Here is a 25,505-nt window from a genome sequence, read left to right as displayed (position 1 = left end):
ATTGTTAATTGTATTAAGGACACTATGTTGGGAGGCATACACATAAACCAGTACGGGTTCATTCCACGAAGGCAAATTACAGATAATATTGTGAATGCCTATATTGGAATGGAGTATGCCAGATACACCAAACAAGATGTATTGATCATGCAAATTGACATTGAAAAGGCCTTTGATACCATGCAATGGGATTTTGTGGTAGATACAATGGTCAAACTAGGATTTGACCCAAAAATGTCTCAAGTAATCTATTGTCTTTATGGGTCTAGCATATCTTCATGCATTATTGATGGTGAATTGTCATATTCATGGAGCTTAGCCAAATCAATATGACAAGGTTGTCCTATAAGTGCATTATTGTATGCAATTGCAACTCATCCACTACTATTGTACATGGATCATCTAGTATCAGTTGGTCAACTTCACGGTTTACAAATGAAAGACGAACATGATTTCGTGGCTCAAGCATATGTAGATGATACATCATTCTTGTCACAAAACAATCCAAATGATATGAGAGTGATTATGGATGCCCTCAAATTGTATGGATTAGTTGCAGGACTACATGTTAACATCAGCAAGTCCAAACTCCAACCCTTGACATCATATAGTTGGCATCAACTTTTGTGGCCAGGTCAAGTTGTTAGCCCAAATGAAATTGTTAGACATCTTGGTTATCCATTGGGATGGAATGCAACATGCAAAGGAAAGGTTGAATGGGTTCTGTAAAAAGTGAGACAAAAGCTAAGCTATTGGAATATTGCAACATGGCCACTCCATGTAGATTGAGGATAGTGCAATCTATATTCATGCTTACATGCAATATTACTTAATTATGATTGATTGGCTGAAATGCATGATACAAAAGATTAATTCAGAAATCATAAGCAACTTTTGGTGCTCTAAGTAGTCACGTGGAGGTGTACGACTCTTATCACTAGAAAAGATATGCACACCACAATTATGTGGAGGGTTAAATATTCTTAATTTGCAGTTGCATATGTTGGCTAGAAAGCTACTTTATTGCCAAAATTTATTGAACAAACATTGACTTGGGCTAGAATGCTATCAGATATGTTTGTTAATTTGAAAACTAAGTCATTTGGCTCATGGGATACTAACCATTGGGATGTAGTGTTTTTATTTTCTCTCCAAAAATGGGATGTAGTGTTTGGAAAGCTTGACGGGCACATCAAACGTTGTCCATTTAGCTCAAAGCTTCTAAAGCACTGGAAGGAAGTATTGCACCTCATAAAATGGAGAGGTAAGAATTCATGATTAGGGAACTCATTATGCCTCGAAAGCTTACATTGGAGTGCTAGATATTCCACGATCACTAGTTGAACAAGAGCCTAGGAAAGCTTAATTTTTAACAAAGACGGGGTTGAAATAAATTCCAGATGCGGTAAATGACCAAGGTCACCTATTAGGCTGCAATGACATGACATGTCATTATAGTCTTGGGTCACATCATCGCGTTATCTGGAATCAAGTCACAGAGGTGGTACTTTCTTTAGTACATGTCACCTCTAAATGGAGATCGCAAGATTCAGGATTGGATGTTACAAATAGGAAACATTGTTATTCCAATGAATAAGATTACAACACATTTAGTGTATATGTTGTTGCAACTTCACCCGTGGTTTCACGAACATGCAAATGCATTGTGGCACATACACAAAACACAGTCTTGGTGGAAAAAATGGCTTACAAGCTTATGGAACGTTGGTCTTCCACTTAAGCAACGGGTATTCCTATGGAGATGCCTATTGGGTGTGCTCCCGACTGGGTCAAATCTTCAAAAGAGATCGATAGCCTCGCCGCATTGTGCAAGATGTGGTGGATGATTGGAAGCAGTGCCACACTTATTATGGACTTGCTCATTCGCTACAATATTTGTACAAAGATTCAATGCATCTCTTTCTCACAGATTTCCTAGCCAAAGGTTTGGGAAACACTTTTGGCTATTTGGACAAATTCGGTGAACCCTATCAAGCAATGCCTATTTTCTCCAATGGACAAGATTTTGGGCACTCTGGACCATTTGGATGGGCCGCAATACTAAGGTCTTTGATCACAACCAACTGCATGAAGCTAGCTTGTTTAACCAATCCCTCAAACAATCTCTATTGGATTGTCTGCAACTTAGAGACATCACATTGCAAATTTACACTCTTTACTTTGAGGGCTTTTAAGCTCTTTCATGTTTAATCGACACTTCTATATTTCTCTTTATTCTTTGTGGGTTTTCACCTCACTTTGAGGTTTCCCACTAGTAATAAAAGTGTTACTAAAAAACAAGAGAACAATAAACCGATAGAGTTCAATTTGTCACTGCCAACCAAACTTTTGTAAGACATCTTATTTGATTGAAATAAAGTCTTTCAATATTTCCTTGAAGAAGTGAGATCATATACTTAATAGTTGATGTAATTGATGAGTTGGAAGATAAATTATCATCATATTGTATTTGGTAGCATATTCAAAGTACATCTATTAATAAATGGTAATGCAATTTACATCCATTGTTTTATCATCTTCTTTTAGCATACATACTCTTAAAATTTTGGGACAAAATCATCGCAAGGCCTACACTTGGCCTATTGTGTGATTGAAATATAGTCACCTAAAACGAGTCAAGCACATGCAAATATGTTTTGTTAAGGATGATGACTTTGTGAATGTATTTCAATGACTTTTGCATATGGTATCATGTGGCCTAACTATCGGTCTTAGTCTAATTATGTTTGTTTATGTGGGTCCTTATGGCTTTGAAGGACATAAGTATATTACTTATGGCTTTGATAAATATCTAGGGGATATTGACAAAGTTAACAAAAACCAAATTTGTAAAGGGAAATAAGGATAGAATTTAGAGAAGCCCTAAAAGGTGGATGTGGATAGCACACATGAAGGAAACTAGATTTTTAATGAGAGACACGATAATATACAATTGAAGATTTTGAAGGAACATCTCAACTAATTTCTAAACTAAAAGGTGGATGTGGATAGCACACACGAAGGAAACTAGATTTTTAACGAGAGACGCGATAATATACAATTGAAGATTTTGAAGGAATATCTCAACTGATTTCTAAACTAAAGGCCATATGATAGATGTAATTTACCATATGTCATATGGCACACCTTTGTTTCGTAGTATAGTGGTGTGTATTTGCAAGGGTAGTTTTTGTTGGACTCGCCATGTTGCAAGTACCCTATATCTTTTTATATTATATCGAGACCCGCAAAAGAAGAATGGTTATATTTTGATGTCAAAGAAATTGGATATGAGTTAGCTTATGTCTTTGAAGAATTTATATTGTCCTATTATATACCCAAAAGACAAAATCAATGTACATTGGGTAGAAAATTGTCTCATTCAAAAAGAAATGACACATATGTGATAAAAGACAAGCAGGACCCATGTTAAAGCACAATGTGAAAGCATTGCTCACCATTACACATGCATTACATAAGAAACTTTATGTGGACCCAGCATTTCCACACACCAAATTTTATCCCTTTAAAAATTCCCTAGTTTACTTGATGAAATTATCATCCTTATCCAAAGGGCAATGTCTCTAGATGGTGTAGTTAACAACCCTAACGTAACAAAAAATAACAATTTTATCTTTTTTAACCGTCCAAATTCCAATCATTGCTTCAAAGTATTCTAACATCATAGTGCCATGGAGATTCATACTCAAGCGTCAAATGAACAATGATCATTGAAAGTAAATATGAGGGATCGATGGTAAATATCAACTAGTTTAAGGGCTTGGAAAGCCTTGTTAACATGAATTAGGAGGAGTTCTCATGGTTAAATCTAGTTAATTTTACAAGATACTGTAACGTCAAATTTTGTCGAAGTTATCTTACATCAAAGATACATTTTTGCACAAAGTAGATAACAAAAACATCCCCAATTATATAATTGTCTTGAGTTATTCGAGTAGTATTTTGAGACTTCATGATAGCAATTTGTTCCATGAACTATGCCTTTACAAACCACCATATGAGACCTAGCTCTGAAAAATAATAGCATTGTTAATAAATGCTCACATATTGAAAGCTAAAATTGGAGTCAAATGATGGAAGTGTGATGAAACATTGGAGATTGAGACACGGACAAAGTGCAACAGTGAAAGGACACCTAACATCTTGATATGCCCATCTACAACATTATATTCTCTATTCAACCATAGCAAGAATTTCCCAGGTACAATTCCAATATCAATGTTTTACCTTCGACTAATCAAGGTAAGCAAATGATGTCACCATAACAAAACTCAAGATTGTAGAATTAATATGAAAGGCTAGGGTGGTTGCATGATTTTCATCTAGTAGTTGTACAATATTTTGGGTTATGTTGTTACTTCATTGTAAAGGTGTTCACATATCTTAGATTGTGCTAGTACTTTGTTGTTCCATTATGGGCACCAATGGAGTTGATTGGACATTCAAGTGCAAGACAATCCTTTGGGTTGATTAGATGTCAACTCCTATATAATCTTTGTTTCTTTCTGTTTTTGTAAAACTGATGTATAAATTAAAACGACAAGGCAACACACACAAGGAAACATTGGCTTCCTTGCTATAATTCCGAGAATCTTATGGGAAGGTGATTTTCTAAGGTGTTATAAGGCTAATAGGGGTGCACACATGTGTGTGTCTATGCTTGGTGGTTTATATTGTAGCATTAAAGTCATGAAAAACTTTAAAGATCCCAAGTCCAATACATGCCTTGGGCTCACCCCTATTATCTATCCCATAGATAGTATAAGACTCACATGAACCACCAAAAGAACTTGTACTTCACTAACTTAGTAATGACATCAAACCTCACTATCTTCTTTAACCATCGGGAATTTAAAGGTTGCATGCATAATTTACTAGGTTCGAATGAAAATTTAGAGGTTGAATGCATATAATTCATTAGATTCTATTCACAATTTAGTGGTTGAATGCACGACCAAGATGTGAGTTAAAATGAACTTGTATAAATGACCATGATTAACTTCTCTATTTGGGCTCAAACCTTGCTAACGTCACTAATAAAAGTAGAGGTTGAATGCATAGTTTAAAACAAGCTCGAGCCCACCTCACTAACTTCCCTTACTTTCCTAATAAAGTAGAGGTTGAATGCATAGTTTAAAACAAGCTCGAGCCCACCTCACTAACTTCATTAATAAACTAGAGGTTGAATGCATGTCCAAAACATGATTTAAAACGAACTTGAGCCCATGACAAAACTTCATTAATAAAGTAAACATTGAGTGCATGATTTAGACATGATTTTAAACAAACTTGTCTACATGATCTTGACTAAGTTGGAAACTTAGTTCAAACCTTATCAAATTCACTAATTTGCATTATGTGGCGGTTGAATGTAGTCTTTGCCAACTAAGCTACATTTATTTGCTCGCTCGCTCTCGCTCTCTCTCTCTCTCTCTCTCTCTCTCTCTCTCTCTCATGTGTCATAATTGGATCCACAAATTCCTTGAAGCCATATAGAATGTTTAATTCAAAATATTACAATCTATGGGATCAAAATTTGGTTCTCTCAAATTTACGACTTTGATGCTATGTTGTTGACGACCAAGCCAACAACACACACAAAGAGAGAAATCAACATGATACACTATATAACTCCAAATAATATGCAATTCATTAATAAAAATATAAAAGGTGTTAACGCAGATAGTCATGTTTGAAACCCAAATTCCATGCATTAGCTAATAATAATAAAGTCATAGTTTATTTATAGAGAGACAAACCTTTCATGGGAGACTTACAATTGTGTTGTCATGAATTTGCAGTGTCTTAATATGCACCAATCAATACTATACCATGTAAGGTTTCTTGTTAGTATTGATCATATACAATAAGTTTACCATATAGGTGACCAAAAGGCATGCTTGGGGGAGTTGAGAAATTTTGTGATATGTAGCATCCACTTTCTATATACACCCTAGCTCGGACAATCACGTAAGTAAATCTTAGTGTTGTATTATGTGTAGTTTACCATCCAATCCATAATCATGGTAAATTCCCATTAAATGCAAAAGTATATGTACATCAATGATCACTCCACAACATGAAACTCCATCACTTAAAAAAAGAAATACATCAATACTATTCTGAATGTCAAAAGATTGAAAAGGACAATAATGGAAAACTTGATCTCCTATATGCTATAGTGGTATTTGTGTGATCTATACTTCATTACCCTTCACACTATGAGAGTTGATATTGATTCATACTTTCTCTCACTTCATATGATTGGCAAGAATCAAACATCACCATGTTGTTGGAATGCTCAAATTTGTACTTTGTTAAGTTGTGATGGCATGCATATAAACAAATTGCCCTCCTTGGACTACAATTACGATTGTCCCGACTCCCAACGAAAGGCTTAACATGTCAGAAGTGAAACAAGAGATAAAAGTTGACATATCAAGGCACCATGAGAACATTTGTTGACCCTCCAATTCCCCATACTACTAGGACGACACATTACCATTAGATACTTTCTCCAAATCTCCCCTAATCATTTCATCATACACCCTAGATATGCAACAGGTACACAAACTTACACATTGCCTACATGTGACTGTTAGATAAATATGTGCATCTTCACACTAGGTCAAAAGGAAAGACTAGTAGACGAGAGAAAGGTCCATCTAATATTAGGTTATGCCAACTATGTGACAAGAACATACAATCGTATGAACATTGGGAAGCACTATGTTCAGTTGGATTCCTCAATCACAATTATGTGATGAGGTGAGCCATTTCATGGGGTTTTGGGCTATGTCCATGTGACCATTTTCACCTTTAGATCTCTATTTAGTTTTTGTGAATTTTCATTTCGCGAACAAACACCCACAAGCCAACAATGCATATTATTTTGGCTTTGTTCGACTTATTCTTCTTCTTCTAAACTCTTTCTCATTTGCATATGCCTTTTAATTATATAAAGGGAATAATCCAGAATATCATATCTACATAGCATAATAAATGAACACGCATAAGCTATGTCTTCATGTGGAGGGATTGGTATTTCAAGAAAAGGTAAGGTAATTTCACGTGCATGTGCATGTCATGAGGTGAGACAAACAAGTGGCCCTTCGTTATGATTGGAGTCTAGAGATGAGGGTTTGAATGAAGATTTTACTTAGGAAAGTCACTAGACACAAGAACATGACAATTCAAATATATTCTTATTTTGTTACGCTTTCATTTCATAACCCACCTTAATGGATGTTACTTGGTGTATTGTGTTTGTATACCAAAGCTTTGTTCCATGTGTAAGGGTGCAAAGTAATCATCAACATAGTGAGATTAATCATTCAAGAGAATTAGAACATTGTCACACTTGATTGGAACACTAAACCTCTTGGCTACGAAATTGTTTTGACTATCACGCTTGGTCATTGCCACACTCAATTGTGGGGCCCAACATTAGGATTTGACATGTAGGCTGTAGCCTACAAATTTATAGGTCTTCTATTTGTAAAACATGTCGAAACCTTATTGGAATTTTAAATTTCTCACTTCGGCCCCAATCGACACTCTAAAATTTTCATTAATTGTCCAAAAACAAAAATATATGACATTTTCATAAATCCACGTTATGTCTTTTTTAATGAATTGCTATAATAAAAACAAATGTCGCATTTACTCAATGATCCACATGACATGAGCCCACATAACGTTATAGAAAGATGAAATTTCTACGCATTATATCATTGGTTGAGGTTGTGTTGTTGTCAACAGTCCAATTCTTCATACATTCCCAATCTTCAACCATTCTCTCTCACACACACACATTTCTTCTTTCTCAAGGTTGCCTCTTCAAAATTGGTCCCCTTTGTTGCGTTGATGACCGCAAACATCAATGAATCTTAGAAAAGCTTCTTTTGCACGCAAGTAATGATAGTGGAAAAACAAAGAACTTTCTTAGACTCGTGCTTGTTTTTATCTCTAAATTGATTTCTTGGTTAATTAATGCACTTTAATCCTTCCCAAAACGATTGTATAGCTCTTGACACCATGCTCTCGCATATGCACCTAAATCCTAATGTTTTGGGCAAAAAACAAGCACATACTCCTCGAATCAAAAGTCCTATGTAGTTTTGAGTTAAATGTATCATGTGAGCATTTTACTATGTCACACATTTTCTGAATATTCACTTCGTCACCTTTATACATCAAACCCCAATGTAGGTAATGAAGTTGGTATAACATGACTTCAATATCAACATAAGCCATTATGTATATTTTTCATGAAAGATTCAATATGAAATGCCTGAACAAAATGGCAAATGGAAAGTCTCAATAATTGATTTACGATGCTCTCAAATGCTAACGGTATTTGGATGAGCCTCTAGAAATTTACCTAAGGAAAATTTAAGTTGCACTTTATAATGAGACAATATTAACACGACTAATTATAATGACTTATAGATAACAAATTACGAATTTCATACATTAAATATAAAGACTTAATCCAACTATACACTAATGGGATTTGGGGTGGAGGGCTTAGGAGTTATCAAAGAATAAAATGTTTGTTGTTTATTTTTTAACATGAGAATCATCAAGATTAGTTATTATTACAAGCTAGAGACTTGTTTTTTGTAGATATTACTATGACATATGCTATGTTTTGTCTTCGAGAGACACGTTTCCCCCTTGTCCAAAGTTAATGGGTAAACGTTTCCCCCCTTGAGTCTTTTTGACTCTTTCAAAATATTTTGACATGTTTTATGACATTTTGGAAGGCCTTGGACATATGCACATCAATCAAATCTTGCTATTTATGTGGGATATACTTGATTATTCCAACCTCCATCATCTTGCACCATGAGATGATGGAAGAGTTCTTTTTGTTATAACGGTTAATATATCAACCTCGAGTATAAGCCTAATAATGGTGTGAAGTATACATTTTGGGCACCAAAGCAAGACACATTATTTAGATCAGTGGATTAGAGAATGGACAAATTAATGGATCAAGACTTGAGGGAGCTATTGAATTTCAATAGGCGAAGATGTTAGAGCTCATTCATGCACTCTAAGGTCGTGCTAAATTAAGTGTATCCATGTACTCAAGAACAAACTTCTTTGGACTTTGAGGTCAAGAAACGCATGGGCATCATTGAGAATAAATGATAAATTACACTTTGTAACATTCATGGGTAAAACAATGGTTGAAGCTGCTAGTTAAATTTTGTGGTCATGACTCATGAATACGGAAAAGTGTACAATGACCCTACATGGTTGTCTTGAGAAAACACTTATTACTTGACAAGGAACATTGATGGGTGACGGTTGTACAAGTTCTTCTATTAAAACAATATTATTGTTTTTAACATGAATGTATATTTTGTAAGTAGTAGTATATCATTGTGCTATGTAACCAAATAACTCTCAAACATGTATCTCGTAAGTTTTACATAATTAAATAAGCTTGTTGATATTAGGTGCACAATGTTATGTAAAGAAATAGTTCATTGAATCGATTATGATGAAAGTATATTAAAGAGAACAATAAGGGCAATGGTGATCCTCTATCAACCATTTCTAGGGAATCATGAGGGAATTCTCAAAGAGTGTTGGGGGAATCATAAAAGGTAAGTCCACTAAGTAATGACGACGCATGAAGACTCTTTATATTTCGAGCTTTCTTTTCCTTTTACCATTATATGGTCGGCAAACTTTGTAAGTAGTTTAATCATAGATAGAATCTTACAAAAGGAGTCAAAGCATGTGGAAGGAGGCAGATTATATTGAGTATCCATAGTTAATGATGCTCGAGAGGAGTTTCACATTACTTTGTTCTTTTTTAACAATCTGGAAATAGAATTGATGACGAATGAGGCATGGGTTAGCTTTTCAAGTGGATTAAAACTCGTCAACTCCAACTCCAATATAGTAAAACTTGAATAATTCGAATGTGGAAGCCGGATATGCATGTGGAAAGAAGGGAGATGCGATAATAAATGTAGAGTTTGGAGTTCCATGGTGATAAACATGCACATCTCGTCATCGTATGTCTAGTGAGGTGTTTTTTGCATTACATTGCAAGACAAACACAGAAGTGAGCGATGATAACGCGAGTGAGCGAGAGCCAAGGGAATAATTGTGTCTGCGGGATGGATGGATGGATGGATGGATGGACATATTGATTGTTGGTATTGTATGTATGTATGCACATACATGTGTGATGATGGATGGGAGTTAAATCTTGACAAGGAGACCATGATCTCGTGAATGGGGTGGTCTCTCTCTCTCATTTAATGTGGGGCAAGTTGCAACGCCCACACACACACTCTTTCTCTCTCTATACACAGACATATGTATGTATACAATATTACAATATGTACACAGTACCAGTATGCATTATACATATGTATGTATGTATACAGTATGATGTAAGCACATGTATGTATGTATGTACACATTATGTACGCGTATACATCAAAGCCTTTAAAGTGTGTATGTGTAAGAAGACAGAGAGACAAGAACGGGCGAGAGAGTGTGAGAAAGAAAAGAAATAAAAAGAAAAAGAAAAATTAACTGTCTTCTAAGAAAATATGGGGGGGGGGGGGGGGTAGCTAAATCTGTAAATAAGCAAAAACAAAGGGGGGCTATTTATATAATTAATGCATATTATTCTCATAAAATCTCTCTATAACTACTAACCAAGGAATGGATAATAAATATATGTCTGTATTGAGGAACATATATGTATGTATATAATAAAATGGACGACGCCGCAGACGCAGAGCAGGAGGAGGAGGAGGAGGAGGAGGAATCAACGGCCACGATTGGCCCCCACAGCAGTAGCCGATCGACGCCGCTCGCCCACCTTCTGCGGCGGCGGCGCCAGAAATCGCCGCCGGAAGAAGCTGCTGCTACGCCGCCCCCCATCCTCAATTACACCGCCCCCTTCATGTCCCTTCGGACGCCCAACCATTCTTCCATTCCCAATTCCGCCGCCGCCACCGCCCCATCCAATCCTCCTCCTCCTCCGCCGCCGCCGCGCGCCTTCAAGCTCAGCTCCGAGCTGTCCAGAGAGCCCCTCCGAAAGGCCGGCACCGTCCCCTTCGCGTGGGAACAATCTCCCGGCCGACGGAAACCTCCCTCTCCATCTCCTCCTCCTCCTCCCCTGCCCATCGTCACGCTCCGGGAGCTCTTCCGCGATGACCACCACAGCTCCCGCCATTCCTTCTCCGATCCTTCCAGAAGCAGCCCCGGCTCTCCCACGCCATGGCTGGACTGTGGAGGGGCCCCGCCTCCTGATCCGCCGGGCGGCCGTCCATCGAACGCCTCGCAGAAAGCGTCCGCCGCCGCCGCCGCCGCCGCTGGCATGTCCTCCGCCGGCGGCGCCGATGACAACGACAGCAGTCACGATTCGTATACCTCCGCCTTCGAGCTGGATGACCACATGAGCGCCTCCGCGTTCAGCTCCGCCACGAACTCCCCTGCCGCCGCCGCCGCCGCCATGGACGGCCGCCTGCCTCCTCAGTCAGAGACCGGACACCTTCTCCTCCTCCACCGCTTCCTCCCTGCCGCCCATGCGCTTGCCTGCTCCAGCAGTACCGATCATCGCTCGCCCCAGATCCTCACAAGCGGGCGGCGCAGGGCGCCGCCGCCGCCGCCGCTACACGCCATGGACTGCGGTATATCCACCGACGCCATGGATGTGATTCCTCTCAAAACCGCCGAGCTCGATAGTGACTCTCCGCGACCAGATCTCATCGCTGCTAACCGAATCATCGATGCCGCCGACAATGCCATCGATTCTGCCCGTTACTCTGCCGCCGCCGCCGCCATCACAACTACCTCTGATGACGATGAAGATGACTGTGCCGCCGCCGATCGATCTTCCTGTGGACTGTTTACGCTGATGCGTGCCAGAGGCTCGCTGACCAGCTGTGCAGGTCCCTCATTTTGTTCGCCTGCGAGTCATCGACAATCCATGGCTAGGAGCCCTAGCAGCTGCCATTCGCCGCCTCGCGCCATCGCTAGCAGCCCCTTGCGCCACAGGCAGCCAGGCACTAATCAGAGCGCTAACCGTAGTACTTCTAAGATGGTAGAGAAGCCATTAAAGCTGAGACCAGAAGGTGGGGGGATTTCTACCATGAGAATGAGGGACTTTCTGTTATATGACGTGGAAACAGCGCCTGTTTCCTCCACGATTAACATGGAGGCCCAATCGGTAAGCGGTTTGGAACGATGATGTCTTAATTACTTTCGCTTTCCTAGAGATTAATTAGGATGAATTAGGGATGCCTGAGCTGAGGAGGTCAAGGTTAGGATCAGTGTGAATTTAGTCTCATGAATCAGTAAGCAAGCCATCTGAACTGTTAATGGAAATTTGTAAACAAATAATCTGCCGCATCTAAGTTGTATCCGATTTCCGTTTAGGGTTTACTGCCGTATCTAATTTTGTAAAAACAAATAAATCTGCAGCTCATTTCGGCTTGCAGCAACGGCTCGGTAACAAGAATCTGCGCTGATTCAAGCTGCTGTAGCAGTCAATACAGTGATAGCCCACGAGCAAACGACGAAGTCATGAATCCCGCCATTGGTGGTGCAGCAAAGGATGCGAATGACGGAGGGGGGTCCATTAATCCGGATCTTAATCACGAGAGATTAAGCAGTCCGCCGATGATTAGCGCCAGTACCTCAACGATTAGCACGGATCATGGGTATAGCAGCAGTAACGGCGGATCGGATGGATCGGTGATTAGCAGCAGCAGCAGCAGCAGCAGCAGCAGCGGGAGCAGTACTAATTACAGGCGCATCCATGGGGCAACAAAATTTGGTCCGAATAATCATCTGATGATGAGCCCAAAGGCGGCATGGATGGAATCGATCGGCAGTCCGCCGCTGCCGAGATCGCCCACACAGTCGTGGCTCCACGGCAGCAGATCGACGGCGGGGATTCAGTCTCGGCTGGGCCGGGGGAGCAGGGTTGGCGAGGGTGGATCGGAGCCGTCCAAATCGGACGCTCCGATGGACGCCACGTGGGTGGCGATGGTGAAGGGGGCCCACGTGGGGCAGCCCGGACATTTGAGGTTCTCAGAGGTGTTCTATTCTATCCTAATTCTATTTTGTTATATCCGAGTGACCATCCATTTTTTTTCTCTTATTTTTGTTCGGTTCGGTTCGGTTTTGGTTTGGCTTCAGCTTGAAAAGGGCCCCCCTCGGGTGTTCATATTATGAAAGGCTCGGTTTTTCGTATGTCCACATATGTGTGCATTTGGACACATTAGGTTTGTCCCTTTAATTTGCTTCCCTGGGTGGGTATTGGGCCCAAGACCTCATGGCCATAACTTCAATAGCTTAGCTATCTCCTAGTTCTACCTTGTCTAAATCAATCATAGTTCTCTCTTGACCACAACAATCGCATTGAGGAAGGAAGGAATGACCTATGGCTATAGAACATACCTAGATATAGTTACAAGCACATCAAACGAAGAGGAGCATGCCTTCAAAGTGTTTGACTTTCGCCCGTTGCTTTGTATCGTAGGTTTAATATTTTGGATGTGTGTGTATTGTGTGCATTGTATTGGTGAGGAATGGAGGAATCTATAATAAATTGCACCATTCCAATAGGATAAAACCCTTCGTGCACATGATTATATAAGGACTTTATTCGTATATATACATACCATGGGCTACATACATACATACACATGAAAATAAACTATTGGTTAAGGATGTACATATCTCCTTATTTCAGCGATATCTTCTATTACCTTGTAAAATTATGGAATGTATTGGAAGGATTCCTCCTTTCATCGCACCCTTTTCCATGTAATCTTAACATTCATTTTTTTTAAATTCGGTATATTTTATTTATAGGAGCTACATCAACAACCAAAGAAGATTGCTACATTGGAGATTGGTGGATGACGGTTCATAAGTTCACGATACACCATGGTGACCAAATATTTGGATGCATTCATGAAAAACATATCTAACATTGATCTTGGAACTATGCTCACGAGTTGGTACCAATGCATCTCTCTTTCTTATCTAGCCAAGCAGTACCCATGTGATTCTCCTTCATGATTACCATATCTCCAATATAATGTCTGTACTATAATGATGTACAATGATGCCATTATAAATAGTGTTCTATGTTAAAGTTTCACCGTTTATTGTTGCAACCTTTGCTTTCGAGAAGTATATGTTACATTTTCAAAATGTTGGTGGTATGTTACATACATACATCACGTAAGAACTTGTCTTTATTGATGCAATGTTGTAAAATGTAATGATTTTCTCGTAATGGTCAAAGTGACCGAAAATAGATCATGATTGTCTCGGAATGCTCAAAATGAATCCATGATGTGAGAGAATCTTTTTTAGGTATATGGAAGTTTGTATATTCGTGTAAATAGTTTGCAAATTCATCATCTAGTGGCTAGCCATATGAAGTGTGTGATCACTATAAAATACTCAAGACAAATTTTGTGTGGGAATTGCTGGTTTCTAATGATCCCAATGTTTTTCGAAACATTCATTTGATAATTTTGTGGAACCATTCCTTGAAACCTTTTTACAATTGTATTCGTGAATGTTGCTCCTTGGCATTGGCGTTATTTCATTGAAACGTGGAGATAAAAATACTCGCATCAAGATATCATATATCCATGCCACTTTGACACAGTAGACTCTTTCACCAAAACCAACTCTTCATCATTGTTCCTTTTCCTTTGACAACCTCAATAGTAGAAATGATGGAAATGTGATGGTTTTATTTTATTTAAGTTAAATTCATGAAGTGTCATTTGGATGAAAGATTGAAGTTACCCTATTAATAATCTCATTGGTCAAGCTTTTCTATGGCAAATTGTTTTGAGAAAACACTACAATTGTTCAATTACCATGCAAGACTTCTATGACTCAATAATTAAAAAGATTTGGAGATGCATCCATTATGTAATAGGTTTTGGTGATTACATCATAAATGGCTAGACATGGTGATTTTAATCTTTTGATTTTATCTTCATAACCATACATTGGTGGTGATTTGAATCCCAAGACTTTTTACATCTATAATGATCTTAATATTGAGACTTGGACATCTTACTTATAAGTTATGCATTTGGAAGTGCTAGTCTTGACTCAATAATTAAAAAGTTTTGGAGATGCATCCATTATGTAATAGGTTTTATTATTACATCATAAATGGCTAGACATGGTGATTTTAAGCTTATGATTTTATCTTTGTGAATCGTAACCATACATTGGTGGTGATTTGAATCCCAAGACTTTTACATCTATAATGATGTTAATATTGAGACTTGGACATCTTACTTATGCATTCGTAAGTGCTTTTAACATCGAGATCATTACGTCCTAATCATGAAATGGTAGGTTGGACCTAGAAGTATGAATTTTAGTGTTGAAAGTTGAGACATTTACTTTATAATCATTATCTACCATCAATTTCATCCTAAAATTATTGTTGCATAAATCAATTCCTCAACCCAAGGGTTATAGCAATTGAGATTTACTATTATTCCTCTCTTCAATACGTTAATCTTCAATCTAATGACATGAAATATACTTTACATGGGTTTGAAAATAATATATAATTGGAATGACTATTTTCTTAAATCCATCAAAAGATTGAAAATAATATCATAAATTGAATACAAAGTCTCGTGAATTGTATCCTTAATCAATCAATGGATTGAAAACAATACCATTCCATTTGAAAGGATGCAAATCGTTTGGATTGTCGTTTAAATTCATGCCTTTAAAACCCTCTCGTTTAGTGGTTTCTAATTCCATCTCGATAATTGTATTGAGAGTTGAATGGATAGATTTTGTTATTGTCTTCAGAGTAAACATGACCTTTGTCACAGAAGATGAAACATTTTTATATAGTCTAAGTGCAATAAACTAGTAATTTTCAATATCTAGCAATTTTACTAATTAACATTGCAAGCAATCGAGAGTGCACATATTGATTGTGGGAGGATTTTGAGAGATGCAATTCAATTTGTATGACCTTAAAAGTTTATCGGCTTGTGTGAGAAAATATATTTAATCATTGTCCTCAAAGCTAAAAAATTGAAACATTTTTACAAAACATGTGTGGAATTGAGTACTAACTCTCGATGCTCAAGAATTTTACTAATAAACGTTGCAGTTGAAAGTGTGTTGGTTGTAGGGCTACAATGTGAACTATAACGTCCAATTAGGCAACTATGGCAGTCGGTCGTAGTGACTTTAAGCTAGGCGAAAGGTGTGTCTTATGGTGACGAGGTAATCAAATTTTTACAATGTTGGTGGTCGCTAGGGGGTTGACTCAGAGGTTGTATGAACTAGTTTTCATAGTAAACGCTTACTTACGTAATTCAATACACATACACATACAAGTAAACAAACACGTATATAGTTACATTTATAATTCATACATATGCTTTACACTTGTTCACATAAGTATTCATGTATATACATACACACATAATCACCAAGTTGACTATTAAAGAGCAAACTACAAGGATTTTCACTCGTGCATAGGGAGAGCACTCAATAGTGTATCTGCGCCAATCAAGAAGGGAGAGAAGTCATCCAAACACACTCATATGTAACCCTTCCTCGACAAAGCCATCTTGCTTGGTTCAAGTCCCCAACGGTCTTGCTCAAGTAGCATACACACATGCATAACTTCACAACAAACTGAAGACACCAAAGTATTAGAAAGGTATTTCCTAAGAACCCAACATTTATTTTTCCACCATTGCATGTGTTCTCATATGCATAATATGCTCCTTTTCCCACATCTAATCACAAATAAATCATGAGTTGTAGGCCCTAGTGTTCGTTTTCTATTTTTCCTCTCATTGATTAATCGTAAGAGGTTGACAATTGTTTTTTAATCCATTTACTAACAATAAGCGTAACCATAATTATTGATTAATATTAGTCGGCATGATATTCGCTTCCTAAGACAATATTGGCACAATCAAAAAGCTGAAAATGTACCTTTGAGGGCGTTCTCTTAAAGATCCTTTAAATTTTCAATATAGACAACCACTATGTAAAGAATCAAACTCAACTTAACCTAGTGTGGGAACACACCCTGAGAATATGTGAAGTGTTTGAACACGCCACCTCTATGTAACATAACAATGTGTCATAGGACTTACCTTCTATGACATATAGTTATCGCGGTAATTAAGGTTTCCCCCTTTCATGAGAGGTAGTTTTAGACTTTAGTAAGAGAATATAGAGAGAGGGTACCATATAAGCACCTTCTCCTCTCCTTTGTTAGTGTTGGTTATCATTCTTGTGAATATACAGTTTTCTGTTTTTTCTTTCTATCTTGTTTGCCTATTCCTTCTTCTCTAATACACATCCACACTTCAAATCTAATTACGTAGCACATAATCACATAGTTGATTATTTACACACCAAAACTCATCCATCCATGTTTGTCCCGTGGAACCATTATGTAGAGGTCAACATTCAATAGGAACATTCGTGTTGACTTTTGTTCATAACCTTTCAAGTATTTTTTTTCATGTTGTTGAGGTATCAAGCTCAATTAAGTTTAGTCGTTTAGTCAACCATGTAGCTTAGTAGTCACATAAATAGAATCTATTTTGAATGTTGACAATAAAGTATTTGTTCCTAGTATTTAAGTGGGAGATCTCTAGATTCCCCACTATCGAGTTCATTTAATGTAGGACTTAATGAAGGACTTACACCCTTGTACTTATATTCTCCTCACACATGTGCATCCTTGCACATGAGATGTTTATATACTTCATGTGGGCATTTTTGTAACTTGATGACATGTTTTTAATACAAGCAAGAGTTCTTTGTGCTACACTCGTTAATCACCCCCCATTTACTATTGATAAGAAAAACTTCCTCTCTCTCTTCCTCTCACACACACATCACATAATCCTCTGCAACTTAATCACACACGTGATTAAATACTCACATAATTAGATACTAATTAACTCTTAGTTAATCTTTTAATTATTAACATGGTATCAGAGCGCGTGGTTTAGCATATCCACTTAGCCAACCTGATTAATAGTGACCGTGTGTTCGACATGCTGACAACAAATCCGGCTATCCACTATCGTAGTGCTGCTATGTTGCACGAGTACGTGACCGAGGGAAGAAAAGCCAAAGGAAGACACTACACCAACATGAATGCACAAATGGGCAACTTGCTCCCTAGCGAAAAGCTAGACCGGAGTAATTTCTCATCTTGGGAGTACAAGATGAACTAATACTTAGTTAGCCAAGGGTATTGGAGCTACATCGACGAAATGCTCGAAGACAAACCCGACATCACAAACGCCAACTACCCAACATGGGAGCAAGGGGTGAGTTGGGTGATGTACTATTTGGCAACATGTGTCCATGATCACATACCCTATCACATTCGTGATGCGAAGACGCTTAAAGAAGCGTGGCAGAATTTGAGACGAATCTTCGTTGCAAACACGACCGCTCGTAAGCTTCAACTCCGACAAGAGTTGAACAACATCCAACAAAAAGACATTACTGTGTCGAACTACACGAGCAAAATCAAGAATATATGTGACTCACTCAGCTCCATCAATATAAACATAGAAGTAGATGAGATGGTGCAAGTGTACTTGGGTGGCCTCGCACAACGGTTCGATCCAATAAGGACGACAATTTTAGCGAGGGAGAACCCTCCCTCATTCTTCGACCTTCAATCCATGTTATTGTTCGAAGAGAATCATGTGAGAACAAAGAGCAAGACATTGGAGGGGCAAATGTTCTTTTCAAATTCGGAAGGTGGTCGAGGACGTGGTTGAGGCGGAAGAGGTCGGCTGGTATCATGAAAGTAACTCGACCCTTCGGCAAGCAAACGGAAATACTCGATGAACCTTTGGTAGAAGGGGGAGTTTTCATGAACATAGTCAGCACATCAAGCATGTTACTTTCAATTACTGTGGTAAGAACGACCACCGCGAAGAGGAGTGTAGAAAAAAGAGAAGTGATTCGGCTTCTACAAGTCAGGAAGTCATCAACTACACCACTAACTCTGAATTCAAAGACTACGAAGGCATGTTCGTCATGAGGCACAAAGCGAACACTATGTCAACATCTGGTTCGGCTAGCACATCTCCATTAGAAGAAGTATGGTTCTTCGACTCAAATCACATGATATCCCACGAGAGTGGTTTAGTGACTTGCGCACATCCAATCAACCCGGCTACGTGGAAATAGGAGACGACACCACACACACTGTCATGAAGACATACATTTTGGCTTATCAAGAGTCGAACCCACAACTTCTAGGTCTATGTGTTGAACCTTTAACCATTGTAATAACACATATAATGTGTAGTTATAATAATTATATTTTTAGTAATTACAAGATATTTGGAATATTCTAGAACATTCTTGAATATTTCATGATTATATTTATTATCATAAATATCTAAAATATTCTAGAACATTCTAGAATACTCTATAAGGATCTATAAATAGGTGTCTATACATTCATCACAACTCATTTGGTCGAAAAAGAAACCATTTGGCACATTCAATGCCTAAGATCGGATGAAGGGAAGAAGTACTTCTTCGATGAATTCGTCTCTTACCTCCAAAGTGAAGGCATTTGGAGAGAATTTTCATGCCGACACACCCCCCAAGAAAATGGAGTAGCCGAAAGGAAGAATCGGAACATACTCAAGGTAGCACAGGCAATGTTGCATGAGAAGCACATGCCGAATTATTATTGCCAGACCAAAGTGGCATCCACAACCGTCTACATTATGAATCGATGCACAACCATTGGAGCACACGAATTGACTCCACACGAGGTTTATGTTGGACAGAAGCTGACCTTGTCGCATCTACGAGCATTCAGAAGTATAACATACGTCCACATCCCGACTGAGAAACGATAGAAGCTCGACCCGAGGTTCGAAAAGTGCATTTCCGTGGGATATTCGATCGAACAAAAAGGATACAAGTGTTTCAACCCTTCGACCGATCAGTTCGGGTAAGTCGAGATGTTATTTTCGACGAATCAGCATCTTGGTACAAGGCCGACTCGGATTCATCTGAACTGATTGAGGAAGAGTTAAACGTCAACTCGAATGACGACGTGTGGCCACCACCTGTACCACCGGAAAGTCCAAGCTCAACCATGATGAGCGGACCACAAGAGCCTCCAAGCACTAGAAGCATACCCCGAACATGGGCCGACTTGGACAAAGGCAAAGGTAAGTTGTTTGAATACGAAGTCAATCTCCTGAGAAAAGCGATTCAGATGTGTCGGCTCGCTCTTTGGATAGTGAGTTCGGAGTGCCCATTATGTGAACCCCCGGTGTAAAGAAGGCACTGGCATCTACGAACAAAAAAATTTGACGCTCGTCTCGAGAGAAGAATACGGTTACTCGATTCGTCTACAATGAGTATATGGCACATCACTATGCCTTCATGATGAAGGTGGCAACCAAACGAGAGCCAAAACGTTTTCCAAAAGAAACTTGTGACCCCCGATGGATTGAAGCCATGGACGAAGAAATGCAAGCACTAGTCGACAATGACACTTGGGACCTTGTAGCCCCTCCACCGCACAAGAAGGCGATCAGTTGTCGATGGGTTTACAAGATCAAACACAATGCTGACGGCTCCATTAACTGATACAAAGCTCGACTTGTCGCTAAGGGGTATGATCAAACCCATTGCATCGACTACAAATAAAACTTTGTCCTAGTGGCGAAGATGACCACGATTCGAACAGTCCTGGCACTCGTTGCGGCAAAAGGGTGGCACCTCCACCAGATGGATGTGAAAAATGCGCTCCTCCAAGGTGAGCTATGTCATGATTACACTCACATGATGCCTCAAAAGGATTTGAATACACAACCTTGTTATACACATGTCGAATAATTAACCATTGTAATGATATGTTTATATGTATAATTTTTAGAATATATAATCTAATATCATAAGAATATTCTAGATATTCTAGAGCATTCTATATACTAGAACCTTCTAGAATACTCTATAAACCTTCTAGATTACCCTATATTCTAGAACCTCCTAGAATACTCTATAGGGACTTATAAATAGGGATCTATTAATCATCTCAAAACCAAATTGGTTCAACACCATTCTATAACTCCATGTTGCCTACTCTTTGTAATCCTTCTTATCTAGTGCAATATAATATTTTCCTTTCTATTTTCTTTCTTTGTCTTAACACACACACACACACACACACACACACACACACACTCTCTCTCTCTCTCTCTCTCTCTCTCTCTCTCTCTCTCTCTCTCTCTCTCTCGATCGACAGTCTGAACCAATTTCTTCATTTCTTCCTCTTCCACGAACCCTAACAAGTTCTCTTCTTTCTTCTCCCCTCCCCTCGTAAGCTATGGAGTCCGTGAGCCAACAAGAATATATGCGTGTTCTTTCTGAGGTCGACAAGCTCACGAATAAATTTGTGGCATTAGAGCATGAAAATGAAAGGCTACTTGGGGACCTACAACAAGTGAGTACTGAAAAAGCTCAACAATATGAAGAGTTATCATAACGGGTTCACCAACTGGAGGCTACTATATTGTCATTACGAGAACAAGCATCGGGGGCTTAGAACTCCCATAGAGAACCAAAGTTAGCCTCCCTGCCAAGTTTGATGGTACGAGGTCTTTATTTCGAGGCTTTTTGAATCAAGTTCATTTGGTTATTCAGTTACATCCCAATCGGTACCCAACTGACGTTGCTCGTGTGGGATTAGAGGGAACCTTACTATGCGGTACGACATTAGCATGGTTTGCACCACTTTTCGAGAAGAAATCACTGTTGCTGGAGGATTTTGAGGCATTTGTTAAGGAGTTTCAAGCTAGTTTTGGAGACACCAACAACACTAGGACAACAATAAACAAGATTCGAAGCCTCCGACAAGGAGATCGTCCCGCGTCGACTTATGCAACTAATTTTCGTCTCTTGGCATGTGATATCCCTTGGGATGAGGCGACCTTAATGGATCAATTCCGTCAAGGTTTGTGTAATAATGTCAAAGAACTTCTTCTTACTTTCCATGAAGATTCGAAGTCTCTTACAAAGGCCATTAGTTGAGTTGCACGATGTGATAATCGCCTATTTGAGCGACATTCTGAGTGCCAACAAATGTTACGCCACCAACTGGAACAAATGTACGCTTCTGTTCTCGCAACGCCTCCACAAGTTTCCAGACCCATTACAAGGGATGACCCAACTCTGATGGAAATAGAGTCAACACAACATCGAGGGCCTTTATCAGATGCTGAGAAGCAACGACGTCGAGCGCACCGCCTATGCCTATATTGTGGCGGTCCAGGACATATAGTCGTGAATTGTCTACATAAACCTAGATGTGAAGTATACCAAGTAAGTGCACATGACAACCCTACTTCGAGTTCCATTATTACTTCTGTAAAGAATCGGGTATGATTCTTGTGTAGCGGAATAGGTGTGAACTGTGTGTGTGTATGAGAGAGAGAGAGAGAGAGAGAGAGACGAGGAGTAAGACATAGAGAATCCGCAAAGTAGATTGTATAAACAAAGGAGAAAGACTCAACACTTTACAAGGTGGGAGGAGGGTGCTTTATATAGTCACCCTCTCTCTTCATTAACTACAAGACTCATGGAGCATGGGGAATGTGAAAGCTCATAAGTTATGTGTCATAGAATATGATTCTATGACTCATACTAAATGCTAGAATACAAAGAGGTGACATAATGGTGACTCTTGACTGTTGGAGTGTCTATTCACTCTCAAGGTGAGTTCACACACTAGACCAAGTTGAGCTTGATTCTCAACACGCCCCCTCAAGCTCAAGTTGGGTCGGTTTCAGACGGTATCCGAAATCTGTTTCGACTCGCGTTCTGGAGTTCGCGTCGACTCACGTCTATGCGGAGTTGCGGATTCCGTGCTCCAACTTGCGTTGTGCATAGTTGCAAAGTTTGTGCTTCGGCTTGCGTCTTTCTTCGCGGCTTTGTTGCGCGGTTGCGGAATCCACGCTTCGTGTTATTGTGTAGTGTCTTCAGTACTCCCCCTCAAGCTTGGCAGGTCAGGGATCGTCAATTCGAGATCGGTCATGAATTGCCAGAGCTTGTCGGCTCGTAAGGCTTTAGTGAAGATGTCAGCCGTTTGAAGATTGGTGCTAATGTGTTGTAGGTCGACATCGCCAGCTAGAACGCGCTCTCGGATGAAGTGATAGTGCACTTCGATGTGCTTTGTCCGCGAGTGGAACACCCGGTTCCGAGCCAGATAGATATTGCTCATGTTGTCGCAGTAAAGGGAAGTCGGATCCTTGATGGGTACGCCCATATCCTTGAGTATCCTTTTGAGCCATACGGCTTCACATGCGGCCACTGCCGCGCTCATGTATTCCGCCTCTGTGCTCGAAAGAGCGACAATTGGTTGCTTTTTGCTGCTCCAGGAGATTGCTCTACTACCGAGGGAGAAAACAAATCCAGAGGTTGATCTTCTATCGGCTTTGTAGCCAGCCCAATCGGCGTTTGTGTACCCCTCGAGTCGTATTGGCATCGCGGTCTTGTAGAGGATGCCGCAATCCATTGTGCCGCTCACATATCGTAGAACTCGCTTAGCACAATCCAAGTGAGTATCATGCAGTGTTTGCACGAATTGGCTAAGGAGACCGATCGGATAACTGAGATTGGGTCGAGTGATTGTGAGGTAGATGAGACTCCTGATGAGTTGCCGATACTGAGTCGGCTCACACGCTTTGGTGCCGGAGTTTGCATCTAGGTTGAGATTGCGATCGAGCAGGGTTGCCGCAGATTTGCACTCAGCCATACCGAACTTGTATAACAAGTTGACGATGTAGTGCCATTGAGACATCAAGATTCCGGCCGGAGTCCGAATTACCTCGATGCCGAGGAAGTAGTGGAGCTCCTTCATGTCCGTCATCTCGAACTTGTCTGAAAGGAGGGATTTGACCTTATTGATTTTGACGAGATGCTCACCTCCAATGACTAGGTCATCCACATATAAGATGATGACAATCAGACTTGTGGAATCGCTTCGTATGTAGAGGGAGTTGTCCGATTTTGACATACAGAAGCCAATTTGATGAAGATATTGCGTTATCTTTGAATGCCAAGCACGTGGTGCTTGCTTGAGGCTGTAGAGTGGCTTCTTGAGTCGGCACACGTCTTTCAGATGAATGCGTGATTCGAAGCCGGGAAGTTGTATCATGTACACCTCCTCTTCTAATTTGCCTTGTAGAAAGGCGTTCTTGACATCCATTTGATGGAGGTGCCATCCTTTCGCCGCGGCAAGTGCAATTATGGTCCGTACCATCGTCATCTTTGCCATCGGGGCAAAGGTCTCTTCATAATCAATGCCGTGTGTTTGTGTGTAGCCTTTCGCTACGAGTCACACTTTGTAGCGATTAACGGAACCGTCGGTACTTCACTTTGTAAATCCATCTGCATCCGATCGCCTTTTTGTGTGGTGAGGTAGGAACGAGATCCCATGTTTCATTCTTGCGTAGTGCCTGCATCTCCTCGTTCATGGCTTCGATCCATTGCGGATCCTTGGCTGCTTCGGAAAATGTTTCCGGCTCGCGTACTATTGCCACCTTCATCATAAAGGCATAGTGATATGCCATGTAGTCGTTGTAGCCGAATTGGCTGACCGGATTCTTTTCACGGGTGGAGCGACGGAGCTTTTCATTTGCAGAGATGAGGGCTTTCTTTGCTCCGATTGGTACATCGAAGCCGCTGAACTCACTGTCGAGTGAGTGAGTCGACTCATCGTCGTCGAAGCGATCATCTTCGTATTCCGACATTTTCGCCTTGCCTTTGTCCATCTTCGGGCTAGGACATGATGTGCTTTGATCGATCGTCAAAGGTTCTTGTGGTCCACTCAATCGGGTCGTGGTCGGACTCTCTTCAAACATGTGCGTAAGGCGATCTTCATCCTCTATCTCTAGTTCGACGGATTCCGAGTCGAGTGGGGTCGGAGTCGTAGTTGTCTCTGGTGCATACCAGGATGCGGACTCGTCAAAAACGACGTCTTGACTTACTCGAGATTTTCGAGTTGAGGGGTTATAGCACTTTTACCCCTTTTGCTCTAGTGAGTATCCTACGAGGATACATTTCTCCGACTTCGGGTCAAGCTTTTGACACTTCTCATCGGGGATGTGCACGTATGCTATCGCGCCAAATATCCGGGTGTGCGATGAGTCCGGCTTCTTTCCAAAGTATTTTTCGTGCGGAGTGACCTCATGCACGCCAGATGTTGTGCACCGGTTCATTAGGTAGACGGCCGTATTTGCAGCTTCGGCCCAATATGACTTGGGCATATGCTTCTCGTTCATCATGGCCCGCGCTACTTCGAGGATGTGCCGATTTTTGCGCTCGGCTACTCTGTTTTGTTGAGGAGTGTGTCGGCAAGTGAATTCTCGCCGAATTCCTTCCTTTCGGAGATACACCGTGAAATC

General features: G+C 40.1%; 1 protein-coding gene across 1 annotated transcript; it reads left to right on the top strand.

Moving 5' to 3' along the window:
• Positions 1–10,746: 10,746 nt before the first annotated feature.
• On the top strand, positions 10,747–14,174 carry LOC147852887 (uncharacterized). Its single transcript, XM_087333569.1, has 3 exons — positions 10,747–12,232; positions 12,487–13,104; positions 13,885–14,174. Exons 1-3 carry the CDS (start codon positions 10,757–10,759, stop codon positions 13,933–13,935), a joined length of 2,145 nt encoding a protein of 714 aa, XP_087189695.1. The 5' UTR covers positions 10,747–10,756; the 3' UTR covers positions 13,936–14,174.
• The last annotated feature ends 11,331 nt before the right edge of the window (positions 14,175–25,505 follow it).

Source organism: Azolla caroliniana, unplaced genomic scaffold, assembly GCF_043228905.1.
Source record: "Azolla caroliniana isolate FFs.n. ecotype wild unplaced genomic scaffold, voAzoCaro1.0.p SCAF_17, whole genome shotgun sequence".
NCBI lineage: Eukaryota > Viridiplantae > Streptophyta > Polypodiopsida > Salviniales > Salviniaceae > Azolla > Azolla caroliniana.
Note: the sequence above shows the minus strand (reverse complement) of the source record. Positions and strands in the feature narration are given on the sequence as shown.

Coding starts and splice junctions, on each gene's coding strand:
- LOC147852887 (XM_087333569.1), top strand. CDS start 10,757: ATGTATGTATATAATAAAATGGACGACGCCGCAGACGCAGAGCAGGAG. Junction 12,233..12,486: donor TTAACATGGAGGCCCAATCG/GTAAGCGGTTTG, acceptor ATAAATCTGCAG/CTCATTTCGGCTTGCAGCAA. Junction 13,105..13,884: donor GACATTTGAGGTTCTCAGAG/GTGTTCTATTCT, acceptor TTTTATTTATAG/GAGCTACATCAACAACCAAA.